This window comes from Pristiophorus japonicus, chromosome 4 (assembly GCF_044704955.1).
Source record: "Pristiophorus japonicus isolate sPriJap1 chromosome 4, sPriJap1.hap1, whole genome shotgun sequence".
Lineage (NCBI taxonomy): Eukaryota > Metazoa > Chordata > Chondrichthyes > Pristiophoridae > Pristiophorus > Pristiophorus japonicus.
Window position 1 is genome coordinate 169067676 of NC_091980.1, and position 27532 is coordinate 169095207.

The following is a 27532-nucleotide window of genomic DNA, read 5'->3' on the forward strand; positions in this document are numbered from 1 at the left end:
TGACACCGTGCGGTTCAGGGGGGTGGTGTGTATAAACCGTTCTTAACACCGTGCGGTTTCGGAGGCGGTGTGTATAAACCGCTATTGACACCGTGCGGTTTCGGGGGCGGTGTGTACAAACTCTTATTGGCACCGTGCGGTTTAGGGGGCGGTGTGTATAAACTGTTGTTGACGACGTGCTGTGAAGGACCAAATCGGTATTGACAATGTGCTGTGAATGAGAGAAATCATGTTCACGATGCATCATTTATTATACAACAAACACAGGAATATCCAGTTTATTCCACAAGACTCCTCTACTCGATGCCCATCAGCCTCACGTGTGGAATGAAGTTGGTTCTCTATTGCCGCTCACTCTCTATCCTCTCTGTACTGCAATTGGTGATGTCGAGTAAAACCTACTGTCTGTGCTTCCATTGACTAAATACATTGCTTGATGCACAGTTCGGACCTTGTCTTCCTGGAGTTTTTAGCTTCTTGCACCTTGCTGAAAGCTGTGTAACGAGCTAACGTCAGAAGGCAGGCGTAGCCAGAATGGTCATGCATGTGTCTCCATGTAGGATGCCACTGATAGTCTGTTAGTCCATCTGCATTATTGAAACCACAACAGGGATTATTGTCAATGGTGGGAGTTTTGCAGTTTGCATGGAGTTATGATTGAACAATATGCCGAAGTCTCTCCTTCACCAGTCTGCCTACCGATGAACTAGGTCAGTAACAAAATGATAAAATGCCCTCGCGTGATGAGGAACAGGATGCACAATCTTGAAAAGCACCTCGTGGATCTCCTTTTGTGGAGCGGCAGATTTGTGTTCACTGAATGTCAGGGTAATTATCCACCTGGGCTTGGGAAACGGTGCCCCATGAACACAGGTTCTATATACTTTCTTGATTCTGATTTATAGCACATTATTTCTTTGGTTGCATAGTAACTGCTTTGCAATTCTAGCACTGATTTCCCCATGGTAATTGGCACTCTCTCCAAAGTGAAGACAAACGTGTGTCATTTGCAGTGACGCAGTGACTAATCATGCACGTAATAAAAAGGTTAGCCCACGATGCAGTTCACAATCTTGGCTGAATTTATATGGTTCAATTGAGGCAATCTGCATCCGGATTTATCTCTGCCTGCACTGTCCTGGAGCTCTGACTGAGTAAATCACACTGTATTCATCGCTTTTGTTACCGAGTCCAGAAACTGAAAGTAATTGTACTTGATGTCGTACTCCATGTCATACCAGAAATTCACTGAAACGGAAAGAAGAAATCAAACTCCGGACTGCGTTTGTGCCAACACTCTCACAGAACAAAATGCTGCATTTCTTCTCAATTTTTAAACAAAAAAACATCCAATGTTCTGCTCTGCTCTCCTGAAGGTGCAGTCTCAGTCCATTCTTATTGAGCACAGGCTCGAAATGAGGCACAAAATTGGTACTCTCACCTCGAGAGGCCACAGGATGGATGGTGGTGGGGAAAAGTGTCATATTGGTACAGTAGGGGGTGCTATTCTGAGGTTCAGATTGAGGCATTTTACTGGGAGACGAGCTTTACCGCGTATATGTGATTCATCTGACTTAGGTGTGCCTGTTTTGTTCACTGTGTACAACAATGATTTAGATATCAGGCTAGAGGGAGTGGTGTCCAAATTTACAGACAGTTCTAAAAGAGGAGGCATACTAACTAATTCTGGAGAAGAAAGCAAGCTCCAAAGAGACAGTGATTGGTAAGAAGGTGGAATGAGGGGTGGGGGGGGGGGGGGGGGCGGAGGGGAGAAGGCAGATGGGATTCAAAATCAGTAAGTGTGAGGTGGTACATTTTGCTAAATATATAAATAATCATACTTTAAATGGGGGAAGGTTGGGTGATGTGGAATAGCAAAAGGGTTTAGGGGTTCAGGCTCACAAGGCATTAAAAGCGGCATCTAAGATCGATATTACCAAAGATGAGGTTGTGTGGCAAAAGTATAAAATACAATATAAAAGTCAGATATAATGGTGAATCTATATAAAGCCTTAGTAAGACAAAAGTTGGAGTACTATCATCATCATCATCATAGGCAGTCCCTCTGAATCGAGGAAGACTTGCTTCCACTCTTAGCATGAGTTCTTAGATGACTGAACAGTCCAATACGAGAATCACAGTCCCGGTCACAGGTGGACAGACAGTTGAGGGAAAGGGTGGGTGGGACTGGTTTGCCGCAAGCTCCTTCCGCTGCCTGCACTTGATTTCTGCATGCTCTCGGCGATGAGACTCGAGGAGCTCAGCGTCCTCCCGGATGCACTTCCTCCAATTAGGGCAGTCTTTGGCCAGGGTATTCCAGGTGTCAGTGGGGATGTCACACTTTATCAGGGAGGCTTTGAGGGTGTCCTTGTAACGTTTCCGCTGGCCACCTTTGGCTCGTTTACCGTGGACGAGTTCCGAGTAGAGTGCTTGCTTTGGGAGTCTCGTGTCTGGCATGCAAACTATGTGACCTGCCCAGCAGAGCTGATAAAGTGTGGTCAGTGCTTCAATGCTAGGGATGTTGGCCTGGACAAGAACGCTAATGTTGGTGCATCTGTCCTCCCAGGGGATTTGTAGGATCTTGCAGAAACATCGTTGGTGGTATTTCTCCAGCGACTTGAGGTGTCTACTGTACATGGTCCACGTCTCTGAGCCATACAGGAGGGCGGGTATTACTACGGCCCTATAGTCCATGAGCTTGGTGACAGTTTTGAGGGCCTGGTCTTCAAACACTTTTCCTCAGGTGGCCAAAGGCTGCACTGGCGCACTGGAGGCGGTGTTGGATCTCGTCATCAATGTCTGCTCTTATTGATAGGAGGCTCGTGCTTTTCGCCCAAAAATGGGTGATATTTCCGGCGTGGGTGGTAAAAAAGGGTTTTCAGATCGCCGGCTTCTCACCCATTCTCAAAGCACCTAGTCTCAATTTTTGAAAATGGGCATTACCTCGAGCGATATGAAATGGGCGTTAGTGTTAAATTTTTTGACCTTCTGCCGTAAAGTGTCGCCGTCCTTAGCAACGGCATGGCAATGCTCGATTCCCGCAATTCAGGAGGTTAAGGGTCATGACATGCGCAGAAGAGGAGACAGATAGAGAGGGAGCTCAGAGGGACTGAAAGCGTGTGTGGCTGTGGTGTGTCCTTGTCTGGCTGTTGTGGGAGGCACGAGGGAGATTCACCAGCAGCAAAATGCCTACTAAGCACCAAGAACATAGTTGGCACCGAGTTTTTGTCCAACAAATAAGATAAAACATGGAAGGGATGGAGGAGGCCCTGGAGCTGGTAGCCAGGAACACTGGTGGCAGAGGGCTCCCAGTGGTCCCGAAGCACGGCACTGCACCCCAAGGTGCCGCACCCCCATTGCCAACCACACGAGAGCCAGCAGCAACATCTTGCTTTTTGCTCGGAGCACGTTCCCACCTCGGAACTGTCCTCTCCCATTTCCGTCCAAGCAGCGGTTCGGCTGTCAACCCCCGCCCCACCACCCACAATGAGGAGCTCCTCGGCGGCTTGGAGTCAGGGGGGTAAGGGGTAGAGGTGGGGAGGAGAAGCAGGGGAAGGATTGATTTGTACAGAAATACTGATGATTTCAGACTAATGTTCAGTTTAAATAGAAACATAGAACAGAGAAACATAGAAAATAGGTGCAGGAGCAGGCCATTCGGCCCTTCTAGCCTGCACCGCCATTCAATGAGTTCATGGCTGAAAATGCAACTTCAGTACCCCCTTCCTGCTTTCTCGCCATACCCCTTGATCCCCCTAGTAGTAAGGACTTCATCTAACTCCCTTTTGAATATATTTAGTGAATTGGCCTCAACTACTTTCTGTGGTAGAGAATTCCACAGGTTCACCACTCTCTGGGTGAAGAAGTTTCTCCTCATCTCGGTCCTAAATGGCTTACCCCTTATCCTTAGACTGTGACCCCTGGTTCTGGACTTCCCCAACATTGGGAACATTCTTCCTGCATCTAACCTGTCTAAACCCCTCAGAATTTTAAATGTTTCTATGAGGTCCCCTCTCATTCTTCTGAACTCCAGTGAATACAAGCCCAGTTGATCCAGTCTTTCTTGATAGGTCAGTCCCACCATCCCAGGAATCAGTCTGGTGAATCTTCGCTGCACTCCCTCAATAGCAAGAATGTCCTTCCTCAAGTTAGGAGACCAAAACTGTACACAATACTCCAGGTGTGGCCTCACCAAGGCCCTGTACAACTGTAGCAACACCTCCCTGCCCCTGTACTCAAATCCCCTCGCTATGAAGGCCAACATGCCATTTGCTTTCTTAACCGCCTGCTGCACCTGCATGCCAACCTTCAATGACTGATGTACCATGACACCCAGGTCTCGCTGCACCTCCCCTTTTCCTAATCTGTCACCATTCAGATATTAGTCTGTCTCTCTGTTTTTACCACCAAAGTGGATAACCTCACATTTATCCACATTATACTTCATCTGCCATGCATTTGCCCACTCACCTAACCTATCCAAGTCATTCCGCAGCCTCATAGCATCCTCCTCGCAGCTCACACTGCCAACCAACTTAGTGTCATCCGCAAATTAGGAGATACTACATTTAATCCCCTCATCTAAATCATTAATGTACAATGTAAACAGCTGGGGCCCCAGCACAGAACCTTGCGGTACCCAACTAGTCACTGCCTGCCATTCTGAAAAGTACCCATTTACTCCTACTCTTTGCTTCCTGTCTGACAACCAGTTCTCAATCCATGTCAGCACACTACCCCCAATCCCATGTGCTTTAACTTTGCACATTAATCTCTTGTGTGGAACCTTGTCGAAAGCCTTCTGAAAGTCCAAATATACCACATCAACTGGTTCTCCCTTGTCCACTCTACTGGAAACATCCTCAAAAAATTCCAGAAGATTTGTCAAGCATGATTTCCCTTTCACAAATCCATGCTGACTTGGACCTATCATGTCACCTCTTTCCAAATGCGCTGCTATGACATCCTTAATAATTGATTCCATCATTTTACCCACTACTGAGGTCAGGCTGACCAGTCTATAATTCCCTGTTTTCTCTCTCCCTCCTTTTTTAAAAAGTGGGGTTACATTGGCTACCCTCCACTCCATAGGAACTGATCCAGAGTCAATGGAATGTTGGAAAATGACTGTCAATGCATCCGCTATTTCCAAGGCTACCTCCTTAAGTACTCTGGGATGCAGTCCATCAGGCCCTGGGGATTTATCGGCCTTCAATCCCATCAATTTCCCCAACACAATTTCCCGACTAATAAAGATTTCCCTCAGTTCCTCCTCCTTACTAGACCCTCTGACCCCTTTTATATCCGGAAGGTTGTTTGTGTCCTCCTTAGTGAATACCGAACCAAAGTACTTGTTCAATTGGTCTGCCATTTCTTTGTTCCCCGATATGACTTCCCCTGATTCTAACTGCAGGGGACCTACGTTTGTCTTTACTAACCTTTTTCTCTTTACATATCTATAGAAACTTTTGCAATCCGCCTTAATGTTCCCTGCAAGCTTCTTCTCGTACTCCATTTTCCCTGCCCTAATCAAACCTTTTGTCCTCCTCTGCTGAGTTCTAAATTTCTCCCAGTCCCCGGGTTCGCTGCTATTTCTGACCAATTTGTATGTCACTTCCTTGGCTTTAATACTATCCCTGATTTCGCTTGATAGCCACGGTTGAGCCACCTTCCCTTTTTTATTTTTACGCCAGACAGGAATGTACAATTGTTGTAGTTCATCCATGCGGTCTCTAAATGTCTGCCATTGCCCATCCACAGTCAACCCCTTAAGTATCATTCGCCAATCTATCCTAGCCAATTCACGCCTCATACCTTCAAATGTTTTTTGTTCAACAAAATCTTGCAGCGCATTGGCTAAGATAGCTGCACCGTTATACGCTGGTGATTCCTTATCAAAGGGTATAATTACACTTAACTTCAATGAACTTAAACTTTAACTGTCACCAAGGTGATGCCCACCATTGATGTATGACCTGCACACCCAGCAGTGTCAGCTTTGTAAATACCGCCAATGTTCTTTCAGGCAAAGCGCTCATTGATGAGCTCCTGACGTAAGGCTCTTGCAGCTATCATGCCACCACAGGCCCTTTCAAGCAGTCTACAGGGGGCGGGGACATGGCTTCAGCGTCAGCCTGATTGTCTGGACCGATGTCAGCGTCCGTCTCCTCGTCCTCTCTCTGGTGAGGTGGACTGTCAGACTCATCAGGCAATTCTTGTCCCCTCCTGATAGCCAAGTTGTGTAGCATGGAGCAGACCACCATGAATTGAGCTACCTGCTCAGGGTGGTATTGGAGCTTGCCTCCCGAGTGGTCCAGGCATCTAAAGCGCTGCTTCAGCACTCCAATGGTTTTCTTCACGATATTGTGAGTTGCTCTGTGGCTCTCTTTGTATCGCCTCTTGGCCTCGGTGTGGGTGTCACGCAGGGGAAGTCATCAGCCAGGTGGCGAGGCCATATCCTTTGTCACCAAGCATCCAGCATTGGCCTTGTGGCTCATTGTTAAACAAGTCAGATACAGTGCTCTCACACAGGATGTGCACATCATGGATGCTGTCCGGAAATTGAGCATTCACTGCAATTATAATTTGCTGGTGGTCGACAACGAGGTGGACATTCAGGGAGTGGAATCCCTTGCGGTTCCTGAAAACCTCTGCATCCTGAAAAGCTGCCCGCGTCGCGATGTGTACACAATCTATTGCTCCCTGCACTTTGGGGAAGTTTGCAATTCTGGAGAATCCTCGAGCCCTCTCACTCTGTGCCTCCCTGGTCACAGGGAAGCTGATCAAGTCCCTCCTGCGTGTGTACAGGGCTTCAATGACCTGTCTAATGCAGCAATGTTGAGAAAGTCCGCAAATGTCTCCAGCTGTGGCCTGAAAAGAACCCGAGGCATAGAACGACAGCGCCGCGGTGACTTTGACCTCGATGGACAGTGCAGTACTGATGGTGCTGACAGGCTGCAGATCTGCCTTTATCAGCTGGCATGCCTCAGTGATAATTTCTTTGTGGAAGCGGAGTCTCCGAAGGCAGGTGGTGTTGGGCAAGTCAAGGTAAGAATGTTTCTCCTTGTACTTGCGGGGGGTGTAACGTCTGGTCCTCCTCATCAGTCTGTCACGTCTTACATTGGGCACATAATGCAGTGGAGTGTACCTTTGGCGATCTCGAGTCTGCTGCATGTAATTGGTCACCAAGAGAGGGTGAAAAAGGACAGGCTCCATTGCAGTAGCTCTCTGTTTTCCACTGATTGCTCACAACCAAGGAATGTCCCGAGGAAGACACCTCTTCAATTCCAATCGGTCATAGTGTGGTCAAGATGTTTGTAGAGATGTTCACATCAACTCCAACGACCTGCAGAGTACATCCGAACTCCACCGAGGTTGAAGCACAGCAGCCTTTTAAAGGACGCGACATGTGATCTAGAACAAGGCGTCCACAACGCTGTGATTAGTTCCGGTTAGTTCCACTTTTTCTGGCGTTTTTTTGGGCGAGCGATATTGTGGGCGATATGTGTGCGAGGTGGTGAAATTGACGCTGGGCGATCTCATGGCCACTAGTTTCGGTAAATATGCTCTTTACGACAAGAAAAAAGTGGGCAGGTGGTAGTATTGAATCTCGGCGTTAATTCCGTGCGGAAGTTAATGTTCGGCAATATTATGGACGTTGATTTTGCCCATTCTGATGATTCCGCTCAAACAAAGTGGGCGGGCAGTAATATTTTTTCCCGGCATTAAGCACATGGGGAAAGTTATGCTCGCCGATAAGTTTCCTAAAAATGCCCGTCAGTTTCCATTTTGTGCCAAAATGGGTGATATATGGGCATTATACGTTATTTCAGCGGTAAAATGGGGGTTAAATGGGTGTTTAGCATACAAAAAAAGTGGAGGTTCTAGCCCTTGGAAAAATTGGAGCTGCTTTTGTTACAGTCACAGTCACTTAGTATGTCATTTGTGACTTTGATATGGGCCGTTTCAGTACTGTGGCAAGGACGGAAACCTGATTGGCGTTAACAGAAAGGAGAAGAAAACATTGGTGGGAGTTGTTTATAGGCCCCCAAACAGTAGTTGTAATGTAGGGCAGAGTATAAATCAGGAAATTAGAGGCGCATGTAACGAGGGTAATACGGTAATCTTGGGGGACTTTAATCTACATATAGACTGGGCAAACCAAATTTGCAGTAATAATGTGGAGGACGAATTCATGGAATGTATACAAGACAGTTTTCTAGATCAGTATGTTGAGGAACCAACTAGGGAGCATACTATTTTCGATCTAATATTGTGCAATGAGAAAGGGTTAATTAACAACCTTGTAGTAAAGGGGCTCTCAGGGAAGAGTGACCATAATATAACAGAATTTTATATTAAGTTTGAAAGTGATTTAGTTAAATCCAAAACTAGGGTCTTAAATCTAAACAAAGCAAACTATGTAGGTATAAGGGGCAAGTTGGTGAAGGGAGATTGGGAAACTACATTAAAAGGTATGACATTAGACGAGCAGTGGCTAGCATTTAAAGAATTAATACATCATTTACAACAAACATACATTCCTTTAAGGCACAAAAACACCACAGGAAAAGTGGTCCAACCATGGCTAACAAGTTAAAAATAGTACCAGATCAAAGGAAGAGGCTTATAATGTTGCCAAAAAGAGCAGTAAGCCTGAAGATGGGAGGATTTAGAATTCAGCAAAGGAGGACCAAGAAATTGATAAAGGGAAAATAGAATGAGTGTAAAAGTGAGAGACATAAAAACAGACTTGTAAAAGCTTCAATAGATATGTAAAAAGGAAAAGATTAGCGAAAGTAAATGTGGGTCCTCCTTGTTAGTCTGACATCAGTAGTCTGGAATTGCTAGAATCCATTCATCATCATCATAGGCAGTCCCTCAGAGTCGAGGATGACTTGCTTCCACTCTAAAAGTGAGTTCCCAGGTGACTGAACAGTCCAATGCAGGACCTACAGTCTTTTCACAGGTGGGGCAGACGGTAGTTGAAGGAAAGGTGGGTGGGGAGCCTGGGTTGATGCACGCTCCTTCCTCTGTCTGCGCTTGGTTTCTGCTTGTTATTGGCAATGACACTCGAGGTGTTCAGCGCTTTCCCGGATGCCCTTCCTCCACTTTGGGCTGTCGTGGGCCAGGAATTCCCAGGAGTCGGTGGGGATGTTGCACTTTATTAAGGAGACTTTGAGGGTGTTTTTGAAGCGTTTCCTCTGCCCACCTGGGGCTCGCTTGCCGTGTCGAAGCTTCGCATAGAGCGCTTGCTTTGGGAGTCTTGTGTCAGGCATGCGAACAATGTGGTCGGCCCAACGGAGCTGGTCGAGTGTGGTCAGTGCTTCGAATGTTGGCCTGAGCGAGAACACTGATGTTGGTGCGACTATCCTGCCAATGGATTTGCAGGATCTTGCAGAGGTAGCACTGGTGGTACTTCTCCAGCGTTTTGAGGTGTCTGCTGTATATAGTCCAAGTCTCTGAGCCATATGGGGGAGCGGGTATCACTAATGCTCTGTATTATTAGGGATGTGTTAACAGGGCACTTAGAAAATAATAATAGGATTGAGCAGAGTCAACACAGGTTTATGAAAGGGGAATGATGTTTGACAAATCTGTTAAGAGTTTTTTGAGGTTGTAATGAGCAGCATAGATAAGGGGGAACCAGTGGATGTGGTGTATTTGGATTTTCAGAAGGCATTCTATAAGGTACCACACAAGAGGTTATTTAACAAAATTAGGGCTCATGGGGTTGTGGGTAATATACTAGTATGGATTGAGGATTGGTTAACGAATAGAAAACAGAGAGTAGGGATAAACGGGTCATTTTCGGGTTGGCAGACTGTAACTAGTGGAGTGCCACAAGGATCAGTGCTTGGGTCCCAGCTACACACAATCTATATCAATGATTTGGATGAGGGGACCAAATGTAATATATAAGAACATAAGAAATAGGAGCAGGAATAGGCCATACGGCCCCTCGAGCCTGCTCCACCATTCAATAAGATCATGGCTGATCAGCTCCATTTCCCCGCCCGCTCCTCATAACCCCTTATCGCTCAAGAAACTGTCTGTTTCTGTCTTAAATTTATTCAATGTCCCAGCTTTCACAGCTCTCCAAGGCAGCAAATTCCACAGATTTACAACCCTCTGAGAGAAGAAATTCCTCCTCATCTCTGTTTTAAATGGGCGGCACCTTCTTCTAAGATCATGCCCTCTAATTCTAGTCTCCCCCATCAGTGGAAACATCCTCTCTGCATCCACCTTGCCAAGCCCCCTCATATCTTCTCATTCTTCCGAATTCCAATGAGTAGAGGCCCAACCTACACAACCTTTCCTCATAAGTCAACCCCCTCATCCCTGGAATCAACCTAATGAACCTTCCCTGAACTGCCTCCAAAGCAAGTATATCCTTTCGTAAATATGGAAACCAAAACTGCACGCAGTATTCCAGGTGTGGCCTCACCAATACCCTAAACAGCTAAAACAATACTTCCCTGCTTTTATACTCCATCCCCTTTGCGATAAAGGCCAAGATACCATTGGCCTTCCTTATCACTTGCTATACCTGCATACTATCCTTCTGTGTTTCATGCACAAGTACCCCCAGGTCCTACTGTACTGCGGCACTTTGCAATCTTTCTCCATTTAAATAATAACTTGCTCTTTGATTTTTTCTGCCAAAGTACATGATCTCACACTATCCAACATTATACTCCATCTGCCAAATTTTTGCCCACTCACTTAGCCTGTCTATGTCCTTCTGCAGATTTTTTCTGTCCACCTCACACATTGCTTTTCGTCCCATTTTTGTATCGTCAGCAAACTTGGCTACATTACACTCAGTCCCTTCCTCCAAGTCGTTTATATAGATTGTAAATAGTTGGGGTCCCAGCACTGTCCAAGGTTGCTGATGATACAAAGCTAGGTGGGAATGTAAGTTGTGAGGAGGATGCAAAGAGACTTCAAGGGGATATAGACAGGCTAAGTGAGTGGGCAAGAACATGGCAAATGGAATATAATGTGGAGAAATGTGAAGTTATCCACTTTGGTAGGAAGAATAGAAAAACAGTATTTTTTTAACCGGTGAGAGATTGGGAAATGTTGGCGTTCAGTGGGACCTGGGTGTCCTTGTACACGAATCATTGAACGTTAACATGCAGCTACAGCAAGCAATTATGAAAACAAATGATATGTTGACCTTTATTATAAGAGGATTTGAGTACAAGAGTAAAGACATCTTACTGCAATTATATAGGGCCCTGGCGTACAGTTTTGGTCTCCTTACCTAAGGAAGGATATACTTGCCATTGAGGGAGAGCAACGAAGGTTCACCAGACTGATTCCTGGATGGGGGGGATTGTCCTATGAGGAGAGAGTGAGTAGACTAGGCCTATATTCTTTAGCGTTTGGAAGAATGAGAGGTGATCTCATTGAAACATGCAACATTCTTACAGGGCTTGACAGGGTAGATGCAGGGAGGATGTTTCCTCTGACTGGGGAGTCTAGAACCAGGGGTCAGTCTCAGAATAAGGGGTCGGCCATTTAGGACTGAGATGAGGAAAAATTTCTTTACTCAGAGGGTTGTAAATCTTAGGGATTCGCTACCCCAGAGGGCTGTGGATGCTCAGTCGTTGAGTATATTCAAGACAGAGATCGATAGATTTTTGAATATTAAGGGAATCAAGGGATATGGGGATAGTGCTCGAGGGGCCTAATGATCTACTCCTGCTCCTAATACTTAGGTTCTTATGGAGCTTCACATTGTTCAGTACACACAGCTCCCTGTGTGTAACACACTGTTCAGTACACACAGCTCCCTGTGTAACACACTGTTCCGTACACACAGCTTCCCCTGTGTAATACACTGTTCAGTACACACAGCTCCCTGTGTAACACAATGTTCAGTACACACAGCTCCCTGTGTAACACAATGTTCAGTACGCACAGCTCCCTGTGTAACACACTGTTCCGTACACACAGCTTCCCCTGTGTAACACACTGTTCCGTACACACAGCTTCCCCTGTGTAATACACTGTTCCGTACACACAGCTCCCTGTGTAACACAATGTTCAGTACACACAGCTCCCTGTGTAACACACTGTTCCGTACACACAGCTCCCCCTGTGTAACACACTGTTCTGTACACACAGCTCCCCCTGTGTAACAAACTGTTCAGTACATACAGCTCTCTGTGTAACACACTGTACAGTACACACAGCTCCCTGTGTAACACACTGTACAGTACACACAGCTCCTTTTTGGTGCATCCTATGTGGTGTTCATTCACTCACTGTGGATCAATGCCTGGGATCTACCTTTTACATCTATGACGGATCACGTTAATATACCTGCAATGCAGCCGTGTGACTGGCGCACATGGTGGAACCACAGAGACGGGAGGTACAGCATCTCGCCTGCTCTCACTGTGCAGTGGAGAGGCCTTGCGTGAGAATATTCAGGGTAACGACTGAGGTCAGGGTTCAGGGGGTCAAGAGGAATCCATGGTACCTGGTTTTGGGGAGGGAGGAAGGAGGCCATTAGTGATATTAAACCAGTGTATACGCCATTTTTAATGTGTCAGGCTGCCACTTGAAGCTGAGTCATACTTGCCTTATCATGTCTCTCGAAGTATTTCAAGCAACAAATGACTGTTTTTTAATGTGCATTCACTGTTCTATAGGTAAATGTGATAGCCACTATGCATCAAAATACCACTAGCAATATTAAAATGCGTAATCAGTTCATCATCGGCTCATCATGGTTGAAGGAGGATGCCTGAACACTCTGCTCTTCTTCAAATGGTATCATGGAATCTTTAATGCCCACCAGAGTAGACAAATGGGACCTCAGTTTAAAATCTCTTTGAAGTGCAGCACCTCGGACAATGCAGCACTCCGTCGTTACTGCATTGGAGAGTCAGCTTAAATTACGTGCTGGAGTGGTGCCCAAACCCCAGTTAATATGAGTGAGAATAAATAAGAACAAAAGAAATAGGAGCAGGAGTAGGCCATTTGGCCCCTCGAGCCTGCTCCGCCATTTAATAAGATCATGGCCGATCTGATCTTGGACTTAACACCACTTGCCTGCCCGCTCCCCATAACCCTTTACTCCCTTATCGTTCAAAAATCTGTCTATCTCCACCTTAAATATATTCAATGACCCAGCCTCCACAGCTCTCTGGGGTAGAGAATTCCAAAGATTGACGACCCTCTGAGGGAAGAAATTCCTCCTCATCTCCATTTTAAATGGGTGACCCCTTATTCTGAATCTATGCCCCCTAGTTCTAGATTGCCCCTCGAGCGGAAACATCCTCTCTGCATCTACCTGTCAAGCCCCCTCATAATCTTACATGTTTCAATAACATCATAGAAACATAGAAAATAGGTGCAGGAGTAGGCCATTCGGCCCTTCTAGCCTGCACCGCCATTCAATGAGTTCATGGCTGAACATTCAACTTCAGTACCCCATTCCTGCTTTCTCGCCATACCCCTTGATCCCCCTGGTAGTAAGGACCTCATCTAACTCCTTTTTGAATATATTTAGTGAATTGGCCTCAACAACTTTCTGTGGTAGAGAATTCCACAGGTTCACCACTCTCTGGGTGAAGAAGTTCCTCCGCATCTCGGTCCTAAATGGCTTACCCCTTATCCTTAGACTGTGACCTCTGGTTCTGGACTTCCCCAACATTGGGAACATTCTTCCTGTATCTAACCTGTCTAACCCCGTCAGAATTTTAAATGTTTCTATGAGGTCCCCTCTCATTCTTCTGAACTCCAGTGAATACAAGCTCAGTTGATCCAGTCTTTCTTGATAGGTCAGTCCCGCTATCCCGGGAATCAGTCTGGTGAACCTTCGCTGCACTCCCTCAATAGCAAGAATGTCCTTCCTCAGGTTAGGAGACCAAAACTGTACACAATACTCCAGGTGTGGCCTCACCAATGCCCTGTACAACTGTAGCAACACCTCCCTGCCCCTGTACTCAAATCCCCTTGCTATGAAGGCCAACATGCCATTTGCTTTCTTAACCGCCTGCTGCATCTGCATGCCAACCTTCAATGACTGATGTACCATGACACCCAGGTCTCTTTGCACCTCCCCTTTTCCTAATCTGTCACCATTCAGATAATAGTCTGTCTCTCTGTTTTTACCACCAAAGTGGATAACCTCACATTTATCCACATTATACTTCATCTGCCATGCATTTGCCCACTCACCTAACCTATCCAAGTCGCTCTGCAGCCTCACAGCATCCTCCTCGCAGCTCACACTGCCACCCAACTTAGTGTCATCAGCAAATTTGGAGATACTACATTTAATCCCCTCATCTAAATCATTAATGTACAGTGTAAACAGCTGGGGCCCCAGCACAGAACCTTGCGGTACCCCACTAGTCACTGCCTGCCATTCTGAAAAGTACCCATTTACTCCTACTCTTTGCTTCCTGTCTGACAACCAGTTCTCAATCCATGTCAGTACACTACCCCCATCCCATCATCTCTCATTCTTCTAAACTCCAATGAGTATAGGCCCAATCTCAGAGGCAAATCTCAGGGTTCATGTTGGAGACGATTTGGAAAATAGATACAATTAAATTCCTATCAAATCCAGAGCTGTACATAGCTCCCCTTTGGCCTGCTAGGTTAAGGTGCAACCTGGCGGATTATTAACCTATACTGGTCAGAAGGTCCCAGGTGTGATTCCTGGTCTGTGCTGAATGAGTTGATTTCAGTTGGCATCTGTGCTCCTGGAGGGGCACAAAAATAAACCAGAGCGCCCACACTTGGTAGTCATTCAGTGATCTGTGCTGGAAAGTGGGCATCGGGTGAGGGAAGGTTTCAGATTCACGTGTGCTGACCTCATGCTTGATAAGACCCCTTGGGCATGGTGTGGTGCCTGTGGAAGCAAGCCAGCAAGAGTCAGAGCCTTCTGGATAGCAAGGGAGAAAATGAAGGGCAAATTATAAGGGAAAAGCACAGAGAAATGAAAACAGAAAAGGCTGGAAATCTCAACAGGTGGAGCAGCATCTGTGGAGAGAAACAGAGTTAACGTTTTAGGTCTGTGACCCTTTGTTGGAACTGTGACCAGTTCTGCCGAAGGGTCACAGACCTGAAACGTTAACTCTGTTTCTCTCCACAGATGCTGCCTGACCTGCTGAGGTTTCCAGCATTTGCTGTTTTTATTTCAGATTCCAGCATCCACAGTATTTTGCTTTAGCACAGAGAAATTGTTTGCCATTAAATTTGGTGAAGGTTTCTACTGCTGCAGACAACAGACCATCAAATCAGTTTATCCCAACCCATTCGATCAGTTAACAACTCATTCTGAACACAAAACACTGAACAAGAGTCTATTTCAAATAAAAATGAACGAATGGAAAGTGTTTGTTCTATTGGAATTCTCTTGAATTTGGAGTTCACTGGAATTATACAATCGTAGAATGAATGGGACGGGGCAGTGTCCTCTGAAATTCTGTATAAGAATAATGACTGGGGAAAGGTTTGGTCCATTGGGAGTCTATACAAAGAAGTGAATGAGAAAAAGTCCATTCAATTTCTAAAATTGGGAGTGACTGGGTAGTGGAGGGGAAAACTTTGGACTCATTTAAGAGGTAGTAAGACACTGTGATTATAGATTTCGATTGAAGGACGAGGTGGATAGGTTGAATGGAAAGGAATTTGAACAATTGGGATTCTTTTTGATGGGAGTGAATGACAAAGGGTTGCGTATGCAGTTCCAGTGACCATTACAATAAGACTCTCAGCTCTGTATATGGGTTTATGAAAGTGAAACTGGAGAACAATTCTTGGCTTTAATGCACTGTCCTCTTGCTGTAGGATAGTTCTTTGGGAAGTGACTAAAATCAATGAGGCTAGAGGGTCAGCAGTTTTGTTAAAGCCTCATTATTGTATTTCGAACATAAGGCTTTGACAGCATCTAATCTCCGTTGTGATTATGTGGGTGTGTCCCTGCAGTTGCTCTCATCAACTTGAGGTGCTTTTATATTGTCCTTCAGCCACTGTCTCCCAGTGAGGGTCCCTCACATCAAAGTAAACCTGCCGGATTATTTAGATTGGCAATAAGGAAGGCACTGATCATCCTGGTTGTAATGGGGCTAGGTAAGTCGCAGCTGAGGGTTTCAGTGGCGACGTCATAATGTTGTGTCTTTGCATCATTATGTATAAAGATATTTGATGGGGAGAAAATTGAGTTTGGTAGCTACCTGGCAAATGCCTTCGACCAAAACTTTTTTAACGAAAAAACGTGGGGGCCCCAGAGGAAGGTAGGATTGCGCTCGGAGGCCTAGTTTCGCAGTCCAGCGTACGGGAACATGTCTTCCAGGATCGTATGTGTATCCTGGGATCACATGGGCCTGGACCACCAATCACAATGTAGTATTCTCATTCATAGTAATGGGAGCTCGATTACTATAAATCAAACATAAATAAAAAAAACACTTCACTTTTTAAAAATTAATAGAAATTGCATTAAATTAAATATTTGAGAAAAATGTATTTTTTTGAAATTAAAAAAAAAATGTATTAATAATTTTAAAATAAATTTACCTTACTGGACAGGGTTTTTAATATAAAAATAAGTAGTAACATTAAATTTTTCAATGTTTTAAAAATCTTAAGCTATACGCCTGCTTTTACTAGACATAAGAGTTTGAAGGATAGTCACTGGGCAAGAGTTGGGCAAATAGCCCAAATCTCCACCCGGAAATGTCCTTCTCCCGCGGATGCGTGTGCTCTGTCAAAAGACACTGCATGGCAAGTACCGGCATTTGCGAGCCCTTGCTGGGTGCGTGCACACATTGTCCGCACCCGGCGAGGCTGCAATTTTCGGGCCATTATGTTCATATTAGTGTCATGACGCAATGCCACGCCAAAAACAAGCTGGGCAAAATGTCACACCACACGTACTTCCCTTTAGTCACAAGTTCACAGGGAGACAGGTGGTGCAACTCCAAGTCATTTCAGGAAAGCTGTGCTTTTAAGCTGTTCTCCCAAGACTTGGCTGTAATATAAAAGACCCGTTTGCTTTGTGAAAAGTCAGAAGATCAATGCCCCGCACCTCATTATCCATTAACCCCAGAAACAAATCATTTTCCAAACCTATCTTCACACTAAATGCCTCTTTGAATTGAATGTTCAAGAGGTTTGTGAAGAACGGGTCTGCAGTTCTGGTTTCTTTGAATCATGGATCAGTGCCAACTGTCACGAAACCATGCTGGTTACAAACTAATCTTCGCCTCTTATCTGGGATTAGAAAAATATCAAACAGAGCACTTGGCCAAACCAGACGAATGAATGTTTATGTGCTGTATAATCCACAAACTTATATTATCATCCCTGGAATTGTCAAGCATTTTCCCTGAGGGCACAACTTCTTCAGGCACAGGCAAGACTTGGTAGAATTGAACAGAGGTGTGCACTTCACTACTGGTTTTGCTCCAAAAGACTCTTTTTGTGGTTGTGCTACTGCTATAAGAATTTTGCGAGAGAAAAGGAGTTATTAAAGCAAAACCACACAATACAACAGCTCTACTTTAGCCACATCAGCAGAGCAGGGCTAACTGAAACCCATTAAATTGTACCCTCTACACTTCTACAATATTACAAAGAAGAAAGTATCATAAGAACATAAGAAATAGGAGCAGGAGTAGGCCATTTGGCCCCTCGAGCCTGCTCCGCCATTCAATAAGATCATGGCTGATATGATCTTGGCCTCAACTCCACTTCCCTGCCCGCTCCCCATAACCCTCGACTCCCTTATCTTTCAAAAATCTGTCTATCTCCACCTTAAATATATTCAACGACCCAGCCTCCACAGCTCTCTGGGCTAGAGAATTCCAAAGATTCACAACCCTGAGAGAAGAAATTACTCCTCACTCTATTTGAATTGGGCGACCCCTTATTCTGAACCTATGCCCCTTGTTCTAGATTCCCCCACAAGGGTCATATTAACCATCCTAGGCCAGCTCCGCAATGACAGGGACTGATTGGGCCCAAGCAGCTCTTCAAAATGCTGAGCAAGCTTTGCATAAAATGAAATGGATACAGCATTTCATGTGCTGTCAAATTTGGTCCTGCTTAACTCTCACCAAATGACATTCGGTGTCAGTATATCAGTAGTGAAGAGGATGTGGGAAGTGTCATGCTGGTGGCACTGCATAATGAATGAGGGGGTTGTTGAGACACTAGCAAGGTTATTTCAGTATATAACAATGTGTCAGAACAGCAAAATGTCAATAGGCCTAAAAAAGTCATCTTTTTTGAAAGATCAATTCCAGCTTTTCATAAGAACATAAGAATTAGGAACATCTAGCCCCTCGAGCCTGCTCCGCCATTCAACAAGATCATGGCTGATCTGGCCGTGGACTTAGCTCCATTTACCCGCCCGCTCCCCGTAACCCTTAATTCCCTTATTGGTTAAAAATCTATCTATCTGTGACTTGAATACATTCAATGAGCTAGCCTTAACTGCTTCCTTGGGCAGAGAATTCCACAGATTCACAACCTTCAGGGAGAAGAAATTCCTTCTCAACTCGGTTTTAAATTGGCTCCTCCGTATTTTGAGGCTGTGCCCCCTAGTTCTAGTCTCCCCGACCAGTGGAAACAACCTCTCTGCCTCTATCTTGTCTATCTCTTTCATTATTTTAAATGTTTCTATAAGATCACCCCTCATCCTTCTGAACTCCGACGAGTAAAGACCCAGTCTACTCAATCTATCATCATAAGGTAACCCTCTCATCTCCGGAATCAGCCTATTGAATCGTCTCTGTACCCCCTCCAAAGCTAGTATATCCTTCCTTAAGTAAGGTGACCAAAACTGCATGCAGTACTCCAGGTGCGGCCTCATCAATACCCTGTACAGTTGCAGCAGGAACTCTCTGCTTTTGTACTCCATCCCTCTCGCAATGAAGGCCAATATTCCATTCGCCTTCCTGATTACCTGCTGCACCTGCAAACTAACTTTTTGGGATTCATGCACAAGGACCCCCAGGTCCCTCTGCACCGCAGCATGTTGTAATTTCTCCCCATTCAAATAATATACCCTTTTTTTTTCCCCAAGGTGGATGACCTCACACTTTCCGACATTGTATTCCATCTGCCAAACCTTAGCCCATTCGCTTAACCTATCTAAATCTCTTTGCAGCCTCTCTGTGTCCTCTACACAACCCGCTTTCCCACTAATCTTTGTGTCATCTGCAAATTTTGTTACACTACACTCTGTCCCCTCTTCCAGGTCATCTATGTATATTGTAAACAGTTGTGGTCCCAGCACCGATCCCTGTGGCACACCACTAACCACCAATTTCCAACCCGAAAAGGACCCATTTATCCCGACTCTCTGCTTTCTGTTAGGCAGCCAATTCTCGATCCATGCTAATACATTTCCTCTGACTCCGCGTACGTTTATCTTCTGCAGTAACCTTTTGTGTGGCACCTTATCGAATGCTTTTTGGAAATCTAAATATACCACATCCATCGGTACACCTCTATCCACCATGCTCGTTATATCCTCAAAGAATTCCAGTAAATTAATTAAACATGATTTCCCCTTCATGAATCCATGCTGCGTCTGCTTGATTGCACTATTCCTATCTAGATGTACCGCTATTTCTCCCTTAATGATAGCTTCAAGCATTTTCCCCACTACAGATGTTAAACTAACCGGCCTATAGTTACCTGCCTTTTGTCTGCCCCCTTTTTTAAACAGAGGCGTTACATTAGCTGCTTTCCAATTTGCTGGTACCTCCCCAGAGTCCAGAGAATTTTGGTAGATTATAACGAATGCATCTGCTATAACTTCTGTCATCTCTTTTAATACCCTGGGATGCATTTCATCAGGACCAGGGGACTTGTCTACCTTGAGTCCCATTAGCCTGTCCAGCACTACTCCCCTAGTGATAGTGATTGTCTCAAGGTTCTCCCTTCCCACATTCCCGTGACCAGCAATTTTTGGCATGGTTTTTGTGTCTTCCACTGTGAAGACCGAAGCAAAATAATTGTTTAAGGTCTCACCATAACCATTCAATTTCTTCTCTCTACAGAAACACAAGCATAACTAGTGTACCTAAAAATGAGGTGCCAACCCGAGGAAGCTGCAACACAGGATGACATGCATGCTAAAAAGCGGAAGCAGCATGCTATAGACAGGGCTAAGCCATCCGACAATAAACGGATCAGATCAAGACTCTGCAGTCCTGCCACATCCAGCCGTGATTGGTGGTGGACCATTCAACAACTGACGGGAGGAGGCGGCTCCATGAACATCCCCATCCTCAACGATAGCGGAGCCCAGCATCTGAGTGCAAAAGTCAAGGCTGAGGCGTTTGCAACCATCTTCAGCCAGACGTGCCGAGTGGATGATCCATATCAGCCGCCTCCTGAGGTCCCCACCATCACAGAAGCCAGTCTTCAGCCAATTCGATTCACTCCACGTGATTTCAAGAAACGGCTGAGCGCACTGGATACAACAAAGGCAATGGGCCCCGACAATATACTGGCTGTTGTGCTGAAGATGTGTGCTCCAGAACTAGCCGCGCCTCTAGCCAAGTTGTTGCAGTACAGCTACAACACTGGCATCTACCCGACAATGTAGAAAACTGCCCAGGAATATTCTGTCCACAATAAGCAGGACAAATCCAATCCAGCAATTATCGCCCCATCAGTCTACTCTCAATCATCAGCAAAGTGATGGAAGGTGTCGTTGACAGTGCTATCAAGCGGCACTTACTCACCAATAACATGATCACTGATGCTCAGTTTGGATTCTGCCAGGACCACTCAGTTCCAGACCTCATTACAGCCTTGGTCCAAACATGGATAAAAGAGCTGAATTCCAGAGGTGAGGTGAGAGTGACTGCCCTTGGCATCAAGGCAGCATTTGACCGAGTGTGGCATCAAGGAGCCGTAGTAAAATTGAAAGTCAATGGGAATCAGGGGGAAAACTCTCCATCGACTGGAGTCATATCTAGCACAAAGGAAGATGGTTGTGGTTGTTGGAGGTCAATCATCTCAGTCCCAGGACGTCACTGCAGGAGTTCCCCAGGGCAGTGTCCTAGGCACAACCATCGTCAGCTGCTTCATCAATGGCCTTCCCTTCATCATAAGGTCAGAAGTGGGGATGTTCGCTGATGAATGCAGTGTTCAGTTCCATTTGCAACTCCTCAGATAATGAGGCAGTCTGTGCCAGCATGCAGCAAGACCTGAACAACATTCAGGCTTGAGCTGAGAAGTGGAAAGTAACATTCGCGCCACACAAGTGCCAGGCAATGACTTGTCTCCAACAACCGAGAGTCTAACCACCTCCCCTTGACATTCAACAGCATTACCATCACCGAATCCCCAACATCCTAGGGGGTCACCATTGACCAAAAACTTAACTGGACCAGCCACAAGAGCAGGTCAGAGGCTGGGTATCCCACGGCAAGTGTCTCACAACCTGACTCCCCAAAGCCTTTCCATCATCTGCAAGGCACAAGTCAGGAGCGTGATGGAATACTCTCCACTTGCCTGGATGAGTCCAGCTCCAACAACACTCAAGAAGCTCGACACCATCCAGGACAAAACAGCCCGCTTGATCGATACCCCACCGACGTACCGTGGCTGCAGTGTGTACCATCTACAAGATGCACTGCAGCAAGTCACCATGGCTTCTTCGGCAGCACCTCCTAAACCCACGACCTCAACCACCTAGAAGGATATGGGCAGCAGGCACATGGGAACACTACCACCTCCAAGTTCGCCTCCAGGTCACACACCATCCTGACTTGGAAGTATATCGCCATTCCTTCATTGTTGCTGGGTCAAAATCCTGAAACTCCCTCCCTAACATCATTGTGGGAGTGCCTTCACCACACGGGACTGCAGCGCTTCGAGAAGGCGGTTCACCACCACCTTCTCAAGGGCAATTAGAGTTGGACAATAAATGCTGGCTCTGCCAGTGATGCCCAAATCCGATGAATGAATTTTTTTTTTAAATTCACTCTCACATTTATATTAGCTTTTTCTGGTAACTTATGTAATAACTCTATTAATGATTTTGATGAAAAGTTCCAAATGATTTTCATTTTTACTCCTAGCTTCCTCATCTCTCACCTATATTTCCCTTCACCACAATAACTAACTTACCTGGATCAACAATCCACGAGCTAGGTGGCTCTGGTACTTCTGGCACATGCAATTCTAGTTGAGAAGAATGAGAGGTGATCTCATTGAAACATATAACATTCTTAAGGAGCTTGACTGGGTCGATGCGGAGAGATTGTATCCCCTGGTTGGGAAATCTAGAACTCGGGGTCACAGTCTCAGAATAAGGGGTCAGCCATTTAAGATTGAGAGGAGGAGAAATTTCTTCACTCAAAGGCTTGTGAATCTTTAGAATTCTTTCTGCCAGAGAGCTGTGGATGCTGAGCTGTTGAGTACATTTAAGATAGAAGTCGATAAATTTTTGGATACTGAGGGAATCAAGGTACTTGGGGATTGTACGGGAATGTGGAGTTGAGGTAGAAGATTAACCATCATCTTATTGAATGGCGGAGCTGGTTAGAAAGGCCGAATGGCCTACTCCTGCTCCTATTTTTTATGTTTTATATTCTTAATTCACTTAAAAGCATTTAGCCCTGATATAGTTGATGAATGTGAACCAAAAATTGGTTAGTTCTCGAGCTTTTTCGCTAATTCTCAACACACTTCTATTGTGTTGTTGGTTGCTACGGTCTGCACTCAATCTGCATATCTGTGGTAAGGATGCCATCTTTAAAGAACAAGGCGCTAAGCTAGCAAATGGAGCTTTGGGTAAGGAGGTCATCAATAATCCTTGACCATTAAGCTCTTGTTTTGTGGAGACAGGCCTGAACATATATCCATACTAAACACTATCGTTTTATGGGCGAGAGGAGGCTTTAATTATTTATCATACTACCCTGAACCGGTTGAGCGGATGTGATTGAAGCTGGGATATAAATAAAGTGAAGTAGTAAAGAACAGTTCCCACAATCCCGCCAGCTATCTCGGGTGGGATGGTTTTTGTTATGAGAAACATAGATGAAATGCCAAAGCCCAGTGTCAAGGCCACAATCAATTTAGAGTTTTTGGGCTAGAAATTGCCCTTGTTTGGGGCGATAATCTTTGAAGGAGCGCAAATGTATCGCCAGGCGATAATCATTTTTTCATCCCGGGAACTTCCGCTTCAGCGCTCCAAGAGGGAGGTGGAGCGCTAAATCAAGCGCTATCATTTCCCCTACAGTGCTAAAGTGAGTGAGAGGGGCAGTAGTGGCAGAGCGCTGAGCAATGTTGGGGGCAGCACTGCCGGTTTTATAGGCTCCTTCCCTCGCTTAAAGGGAAGGGCCAGTGATGGGTTCAATCGCTCTTCAGGCTGTCTCTGTGGGGCCACGGGTCCTGTGCAACTTGCACAACAGCTCCAAGCACTCAGAGAGTGCCGGGCTGAAGAATTGCGGCATCAAAAGAAATTTGGAGGTACCAGACTGGGGGGAGAAATACATTTTGCCTACCTGACCACGACTGCCTTTAACTATCATTCCCCAAGCGGCCAGCTGAGGTGACATCGCCTCCTGCAGCTGCCATTGTTGATGCCCGGCAATGCTGCAGGGGGTGGGAGCGACTATCACATGTGGGGCACTAACGGGGCGCTGCGCACCAGATAATGTCACAAACCACGGGGCACAATAGAGCGAGCTGGTAAGTGTTAGCGCCAGCCAAGTTTGCGGGCGTCAGTGAATCTGCCATGCCCGGTCGGTAACCCCTTAGTGCCCCGTTACCGCGCCCCCCCCCCCCCCCCCCCCCCCGTAGGCGCTAACGGGAGGTGCGAACTAGGCAAACTTCTCCCCCTATGACTTCTCATAACAGAATGGGAACCAATTTATTAAGCCTGGGGTAGGCAGTAAGCCTGGAGAGTTTGGCTTTTCTGGCACCTGGAGAAGGTGGTTTTGGCTTAGGTTTCCAAGCCCAGTAATGTAGAGGAGAGAAGCTGTCAGCGTAGAATTACCCAGGGCTGCTTTTATCATTACAGCTGTTAACTCAGCTCCCTCCAGTATCAGTGCATACCTTCACTTCTTCTCTTGAAGGCACAAACTCAAGCTGAGGTACGTTTAGGTGCACCCCAACAGGCTTATAGTACCTCACCTGAGTGTCCATTCTCCATCTGTGAGCTTAGACTGTGAGAGTCAGCAGTAAATTGTACCATGGGAGGCATCGCTGCTTAGTCAATCCCATGCTTGCTCAATGTGTGTATATATGTACATACAGATACTTGCCAGCATGAGTCACTGAATAGTGATCAGGAGCAGGAACCCTGGCTAACTTTTCCAATCTCTAGCTTTGGGTTGGTGAAATCAATTGTTGCGTCCATGCTGCTATCATGACTTAGATCAGCCTTCTCAGCACAAATCAAGAGCATTATAGTCATTGTTGCCTATTCCTACACCGGTTGCAGCAATTACCCACAAGATCCAGAGGAGACGCTGCGTCTTCAGCTCACTAGGAACGAACTGTAGGTGGCACAGTGCTTTGGAGTTTTGGGTGACTGTTAGGATACCAGTTTGACCCTGTAATTTGCCACATGGTACTCCGTGTCTCAGCCACATCATCAGGGAGTAGGACTTCCAAGTGGGAGCCAGGTGCTTCCTCGGGACACACTGGACATCTCTCCTGTATTTGCAGGAAGCGCTGTAGCGAGCAGTAATGGCAGAATCTGGGAACAAGGTGCCAGCTTTCCCTCTTGACTGGGTTCAAATGGGACACAAAAAATGTTTTTTTTGCTAAATATTTTTTTGAAACAAACAGAAACTAGCTGTAACTTGTTACAGAATATATTTGAAAGTTGGCTAAATTATCTTGTATAATTTTGGCTCGTGGGGCAGAGTATATGTAACCTTTCAAATTACTGCCTACCTCACTGTGGTCTAAACACACCATTAAGGTTCCTCTGTTTTTAATAAAACAAAAAAATGTGAGAAGTAATATACAAGAATAAAAATTAATTGACTTGTCCAGATAGGATTGATTTGATTCTTATTATAGTTTGCATTTTATATATATACAGCATAGTGTGTACATCCTGTTCATAAACATTACTTGTCACAACTTTCAGTCACACTTCTTATGTTAACATTTAGCACTGAAAATCGTTATGTAAACTTTTATAATGCAAAAGCCCTGTCGAAAGATCTAAAGGGCCAAAGTACATTTGATAACGCGGCCCGTTGGCGCCGGCGTTGGCAGCTAATGGGCGGCAAAGAACCACCGCCGGCGGTGAGCAGCGTCCACGCCTCCGTGGAAATTGAATTGCTCGTTGGTGGAGACCCCAAGAGGTAACGCTGCGCCCTCTAACGCCACCTACGTGGTGACATCATCCAGTGTGCTGCAGCGCACTCTCGGCGCCGCTGCCACGATATTTGCTTTCTACGGTGGCCTTAGCCGCGTTTGTACAGCCTGCAAAAAGTGGTGGGAACATCGGGGATCTCGGGCAGAATTGCCCAGAGAGCAGGGTAAGTTTTTTTTCTTTATTTATTTTAGCATTTATTTATTAATTGTGCCAGTGAGGAAGTGTGTGCATGGGTCGGAGCAGTTATGGGGTATTTCTCGCCCCGTTTTTTCAGCTCGCATGCAGACAGCCCTCTGTTGCGACATTGAGTCGGCCTCCTGAACTCCTGCCCCGTTTACACCGAGGACCAGTGCACAATGCCACTTTTAGTGCTGCTCTCTCGTCTTTGGGAGTAAAAACTGAACTTGGCATTTTGAGGCTGCGCCCAACGCCTGGCGGTAAAATCAGCACTCAGGCGGTGACACCGCCTCAAAAATGGCCATAACCAATTTTAACCCTGATGCATTTTATTCTCTATGATGTTTGATTCATACAAAATGCTTTTTAAAAAAAAATTAATCTTCCAATTTGGCTCAGCAACTGAAACTTTTAACAACTAAGATAAACTTTTAAATAAATGACAAATTTCACAATGACACCAGGCACTCGATGGATCTCTCTGAGTGAGGCGGCTAGCCTTGCTCGATGTTCTGCAGTGGGAAAATGCCGGTCTGAATCCACCGCAAGTAATCAGTTTGTCCAATATGGAACAGAGAGGCTGCTGAGCAGAGACCGCAGCATCTCTCAGTAGGAGAGAGCAAAGGTTGTAGGGGAGTATCACCGCTGGTTGGTTTCTGGCACGTACTGGTAGCTAGTTACAAAGGGAATTGAGAGCAGCTCAGAAGCAGGTACTGTGTTCTGTCAGCGCCAGGGGTCGGGCAAGTTCTGACAAAGAATAGGGGGCTAAAGTTATAATACAAAGGGACTCCTGGCTGAAAAATAGCCCCTCCATAAATACACACGTTATCACAGAAATGTCTTTTCAGCCCTTGTGATGGGTGCGTTACCTTCTCTGCATTCTGTACGTCTATCACATCGAAGGACCCGTCTTCATTCACCTTGTATGTGGCAGGCTGGAAGAGTTCTGCAGAAACAATAACAGACCTGAGTTTCAGTGACTAGCCCGGGTCTTTGTGTTACATTAGTGCTCATTCTGCGCAAGACACCCGTGACGCCCCCATACGCAGTATTTATACCAGTTTAAATTACCCATCGGTGGGTTGTTTCTTGTTTATTGAGTTTCCGATTTCAGCCATGCCATGAGCAGGACCTGTGGAGAGGAGAGGAGGGCAGCAACTGCCCATAGAGAGAGAAAGACATTTGGTGGGAGAATCTGTTCTTGTGCACACTGCAGTGTTTGGGTCAGCAACAGCACTTCCTGGTGACTGGAAGCAGGTCCCGCCTAACTGCTCAGCTGAGGATGGTGTAGGCTTGACTTGACCAACAGAATCAGCAGCTAGATGTCGCTGCTCAAAGGAAAGCAAAACAATAAATTTCATTCATTTAGTGCCTTTAATGCAGAAAAATATCCTAAGGCCCTGTGTGGAGGTATAAGGAAACACCAATCCAAAGAATATTAGGAGCAGTGACCAAAAGCTTGGTCAAAGAAATGGGTTTTAAGGAGAGTCTTAGAGGAAAGGGTGGTGGAGAGGCAGAGGGGTTTACACAGAAACATAGAAAATAGGTGCAGGAGTAGGCCATTCGGCCCTTCGAGCCTGCACCACCATTCAATAAGATCATGGCTGATCATTCACTCAGTACCCCTTTCCTGCTTTCTCTCCATACCCCTTGGTCCCTTCAGCCATAAGGGCCATATGTAACTCCCTCTTGACTATATCCAATGAACTGGCATCAACAATGCGGCAGGGAATTCCATCGGTTAACAACTCTCTGAGTGAAGAAGTTTCTCCTCATCTCAGTCCTAAATGGCCTACCCCTTATCCTAAGACTATGTCCCCTGGTTCTGGACTTCCCCAACATCGGGAACATTCTTCCCGCATCTAACCTGTCCCGTCCCGTCAGAATCTTATACGTTTCTATGAGATCCCCTCTCATCCTTCTAAACTCCAATGAATAAAGGCCCAGTTGATCCAGTCTCTCCTCATATGATAGTCCAGCCATCCCCGGAATCAGTCTAGTGAACCTTCGCTGTAC

At 45.8% G+C, this 27532-nt stretch overlaps 1 protein-coding gene across 2 annotated transcripts in view; it reads right to left on the bottom strand.

The window, feature by feature from the left end:
• Positions 1-232: 232 nt before the first annotated feature.
• The window catches only part of jmjd7 (jumonji domain containing 7), a 47434-nt gene continuing 20134 nt past the window's right edge, over positions 233-27532 (bottom strand). The window contains exons 6-8 of one of the 2 annotated variants that reach the window (XM_070877402.1): positions 26386-26462; positions 12334-12493; positions 233-587 (exon numbers count right to left, since the gene is read on the bottom strand). In XM_070877402.1, the coding sequence (XP_070733503.1) occupies positions 421-587; positions 12334-12493; positions 26386-26462 (404 nt within the window). In that variant the 3' untranslated portion in view covers positions 233-420. Of the gene's footprint in view, positions 1249-12333; positions 12494-26385; positions 26463-27532 lie in introns of both variants that reach the window. The other variant, XM_070877403.1, reaches the window with a different exon arrangement.